The sequence below is a fragment of the Cyprinodon variegatus genome, unplaced genomic scaffold (genome assembly GCF_000732505.1).
Source record: "Cyprinodon variegatus isolate N-32 unplaced genomic scaffold, C_variegatus-1.0 Scaffold394, whole genome shotgun sequence".
Classification (NCBI taxonomy): domain Eukaryota; kingdom Metazoa; phylum Chordata; class Actinopteri; order Cyprinodontiformes; family Cyprinodontidae; genus Cyprinodon; species Cyprinodon variegatus.
The window spans coordinates 28,085-32,857 of record NW_015150847.1 but is presented as its reverse complement, the minus strand read 5'-3'; the positions used below and the strand labels follow the sequence as shown (position 1 = coordinate 32,857).

The window sequence follows — 4,773 nt, the reverse complement described above, 5'->3', positions numbered from 1 at the left end:
CGGTAAGGTACCGAACAGGAAATACGCATAGTGTAGAGCGGATGGAGATCTGACCAATCAGATGCCTCCTGTCTGCGGCCACCTACAGTTTGGGAGAGGAGCAGCAGAATGTCTGCATTAACTGCGACAAGCACACACCACCTGGTTTCAGAGTATAAATGAGCCTGTTTGATTGTTTGATTATTATAAAAAGTTAATCAGAAAATACAGTAGTTTCTCATTCCTAAAATTAATAATGTGCTTTCAGAGTCCTATATTGTCTATTGAGTGTTCTAGGTTTCATTTTCTAGAAACAAACATATGAAATAAAAAAAACTCCCAGCGGCATGAATCTTAAAAAAAAAAAAAAAGTTCACCTTAGTTCTGCTGACCAGAGGGAGAGGAAGGAGCAGCAGCGGGGTGAGGACAATGAGGATGGTGCTGCGATAGGTCCACAGCGCTGTGCTAACTCTCCTCAGCATTATCTCTCCTCTTCGTGTCGAGGTTCTTGTTTTACTCTGAAACAATAGGGGATGATGAAAGTCAGGTTGACCTGAAAACGCTGCAGGGATCAGAGTCTGCAGCCATTTTGACTGTTATTCTTCAGCAATCCCTTTAAAGCTCAGTAATTGGTGCCTATCCTTACAGCAACATAAAGTAATCATCATTATGATAAAGCATTTCCTTTATGGCACTCAAGAGTTACATTTACTGCCTTTGGGGTAAAATAATCCAAAAACGAGTCACAGATTAATTTTAGTCTTTTTGATGAAAGGATGTTAAATTTTGTTGGTTTCCTTTAACCTCTTAATATCCACCTCATTTGTGGGAAGCTCACCTATTTTGCATACCCAAATGGAAAAGCAAATAACTGAGGAACTGTAAGCCCAAATTACATGTGTGATACGTTATTTGAAAGCTTACGCCTTCTAGTTTCTGAATATATACATGAAAACTGGGTGAGTAAAACACAGCCCAAGCTGCATCAGTTCAAACAAGACTCAAAGTTGTTTTTTTATTCTTGAAAATAGTAAATCTTTTTTGAACAGCAGTAATAAAGACATGTTTGCTTATTGTGGCTGCTTTGTCATGCTACATTTTAACATGCTGCTATAATTGTGCTTTGGTGCTCGCTGTGTTCATAAAATGAACTTGGTGTTGTAATTGCGGAGAATCTAAGCTTTCCAACGATGTCTAACATATCTATATTGGTTAACATTTTACCAGTGTAATTTTCATGCAATCTGAGTAAACGCTCTAAAACGGTGGGTTTCTAGGGGTTAAAAGAAACAAACAGAAAATCAGTTTGTTAGGAACCAAGCTGGGCGTCTCTAACGGGTTTAACTCCCACTTAACCAGTCTGAAAACTGTTTGCTCATCTCATTCAATATTTAATACTTTCAATCATTTCACCTTTTGCTGCACAGTTTGATTCGTTTTATTTGCAGCCTGTTTGTATTTTTAAGGGTTTCCTCTAAGGAGCTTTACTTGTTGGTTTTTAATCTGTCTGAATATCATTTGTTACATTCTGAACAAAACTTAACTATGGTCTGTAATCCCATGCCTGCAATAATTCCATCAGTTTAGTTTCAGGTAAATAAAAAAAACTATGAAAAATGCTTCCGCTAAATGCAGGTTTATATTTATTTTAAATCCATTTAAGTCTGGTTCAGGTTAGCCTGAAAAGGTTTTTAATAGGCAGAATAATAAATTGATAATCTGCAAACCCGTAGAAGTGAAGTCTGATAAATCAGATTCTAGATTCAGATCCTAATCCCCGCTGTCCTCACCTGGCTGTGGTCACACTTGGAGAAGCTCCTCTCCTCAGTGCATGGCAGAACCTGGTGTAAATGAACAGAAAGGAATCCCTCCATCCTACTAATTAATCTACGCCCATCTTCTTTCTGTGAAGTACATTTTTAAGGGCTACTCTCAGCTTGTCAGAGTAATCATTAACCTGTTGTTAAAGACTGGAGCCTTTGGCTCTGTGTTCAGAGGGGCCACCATAAAGAAAATATGTTACCAACAGACACGTATCTGATCTTCTCATCGGAAAAGTACTGAAACTCTTTCATTTAAGTTTAAACTCAATTTCTAAAATGACACTAGATTAATAATACTTAAAGGAAAAATATAATCTTCACCCGTTAGAACTTTGCTTGTGTTAAAATGCTGGAATATCAGCTTTCCTCACTTCAGAGACTGATTTCAGTTCTTTCACGTTAATGATAAATGGGTGATGGCTAGATGGATGAAGCATGAATGGATGGGTGATGGATGAATGGATTCAATTCAATTCAGTTTATTTCTATAGCGCCGCATCATGTCATCTTAGTTCACTTTCCAGTTCACCAGATCATCCAGTCAGATTGATTCAAAGTTTTCTATCTAAGGAAACCCAGCTGATTGCATTGACTCATTGACTCTTCAGCAATCCCTCACACTATGGATGCTTGTAGCGACAGTGGAGAGGAAAAACTCCCTTTGAACAGGAAGAAACCTCCAGCAGAACCAGGCTCCGTGTGAGCGGCCATCTGCCGAGGCCCACTGGGGTTCAAGGAGACAGAAGCAGACATAGAAAAAGAAGCATAGATACAAAAGGCAACAGTCAACCAGCTCCCGTCCAGGAAACACACAGCCAGGCAGACGAGCTCCGAGCCAGCTCCCATGTCAGAGGATGAAGAGAGCACATCCAGTTAGTCACAGTCAGAGAAACAGGACTACACTGGAAAACAGGCCAAGCTCCAACATCTAGAAACAAAGGTGTTGATGGCAGCAGCACAGCTGATATTTCTCTCCTGGATGGAGTCACAGCCAAACAGGAACAGACCAGATGAAACTTAACTATAGAGATAGCTCAGGATAACGATCCACTCTTATTATAAGCTTTATTAAAAGGGAAAGTTTTGAGCCTACCCTGTTTTTGTTTTTTTTGTTTTTTTGTTTTCTGTATAATAAGATGCAGGGGACACACTGTATTACTTTGCATAGAGCTCTGAGAAATATTAAAGCAAAAGAAAAAAACGTGTTCTTAGTATGATAGTTATTTAACAACAGAAATAATGTTATTTAAATGCCTATAACCCCTTTTACAGATTTTTTTTTTTTTTTTTGTCCTGTCTGGCGATGTGTCTATAAGGATTATTGTCTTGATGCCAAATAGAGTCCAACTGATTTTGCTTTTGTCAGGAATCCAGTTTGTGTGGTCTGTTTTGTGTCTGTCTCTACCTCCACCACCAGGTGGCGCCCTGTCATTATTGGTCCTCCTTGCACCCTGTGGCTCTTTGGATCATTATCTGGAGGAGTACTTAAGCAGTGGACTGTCACTACCTTGACGCCAGAGTGTTTGCCATGTTTTGGGTACTCTAGCCATACTTAGATTAGCTGAGTCTATCCTGAGTCTTTGTTTCTCTGAGCCTAACCTTGTTTTTGTCTTTGCCTTTGGCAGGAAGTCCTCCTGTGTACTATGTTTGTCATTCTTCCCCTGGAAGGATTGTTTACTGAGTTCACACTGAGCAGGGGAGAAACCTCCACATGTGCCGTTCAAGTCCCTTACGGAAATCCAAGGAACAGTTTGCTCCATTGCTCCTCCGGGTCCTTAGTATGTCTATCAGTCCACTCTTCAACAAGTCCCCTCTTCTCAGGATCAACCCACACATTCTGGATTCAGAGTGAGAAAAGAACCCCCCCAAACGTGAGTTCCTCTCTAGCATCAACCTTATGGCATTCAAGATTCATACGGTCCCTGAACTAACCGTTGTGATATCCTCTCCAGACTTTTTAGTTCCTGTTCACCAGCTTTCTGAGTTCCAGATCTACCCTGTTCAACCCTAACTCAATAAACCTGTTAAACCTTTGCCTTGCTCTCTGAGTGGTTTTCTGCATCTTTGGGTCAGACCTTTAAACACATCATGACAGCTTTCACTATCGCCATATTGTTCCGCTTTATTTATGCATATAAATAGCTTTGCTATATATTTATTATATATTTATCATGCAGGGAGTATTACAGATTTTATAGACAATGTAAGTAGAACAGGAAAGGAAGAACAGGAAAGGAAGAACAGGAAAAAAATAGAAAAGACGAAAGAAAGAGGAGATAAAAGGGAGATAACAATAAAACATATTCAGTCTGCTTCACTTGAAAAGAGATGTAAAAATAACAGCACAACCAACAAATATAGTATAAGAGATACAATAAAGTAACACCTAAATACTATCACTAAAGTATAAGTTGTATTATTTAATCTGATGTGTATACTGTGGTAGCTGAAGATATGAATGGGCTTTCTGTGTGGAAGTGAATCACTAAGTACCTGGAACCAAGCACCTGTAGTTGTTTGTGAGAGTGCACTTGTGAATGTAAAGTTTATCCAAAGAAAAAATGCTCAATAGTGGTTGTGAAGAGCAAAAGAGGCGCCCCACCAGAGCACCGACTCCAGTGCCGAGGGACCCAAAGCTACAGACGCCCAAAGGGACCCCAAGACCAAAGGCACCAAGGAGGTGCCTTTGGTCTTGGGGTCCCAGGAAATCCGACCCCCACAAAGGGAGAAGGAGAGAAGGCCCAGAGGAAGTCCCCCAGCCACCGCAATGCCAGAGCCCCAAAGGGGCCATGGGGACGAGTGCGTGGGCTCCACTGGCAGTCAGCCACCCCGAAGTGGATCCGGCCCTGGGCCCCTGGGAGCCGAGGCCCCAGGGATGCTCCAGCCTGGGGCATCCACCCCCAAACATCGAGCACCAGCAGTGCACCGGCGAGCCCAGGCGCCAGCCAGCAGAGGGGGGTCAGGACGGGGG

At 41.5% G+C, this 4,773-nt stretch overlaps 1 protein-coding gene across 3 annotated transcripts in view; it reads right to left on the bottom strand.

Annotated features, from left to right (window-relative positions):
- slc13a1 (solute carrier family 13 (sodium/sulfate symporter), member 1) overlaps positions 1-4,773 on the bottom strand; it is a 33,917-nt gene that overhangs the window by 24,059 nt on the left and 5,085 nt on the right. For 2 of the 3 annotated variants that reach the window (XM_015387436.1, XM_015387438.1), the window contains exons 1-2: positions 1,770-1,803; positions 357-497 (exon numbers count right to left, since the gene is read on the bottom strand). In XM_015387436.1, coding sequence (XP_015242922.1) covers positions 357-461 — 105 coding nt within the window. In that variant the 5' untranslated portion in view covers positions 462-497; positions 1,770-1,803. Of the gene's footprint in view, positions 1-356; positions 498-1,769; positions 1,804-4,773 lie in introns of those variants that run through there. The other variant, XM_015387437.1, reaches the window with a different exon arrangement.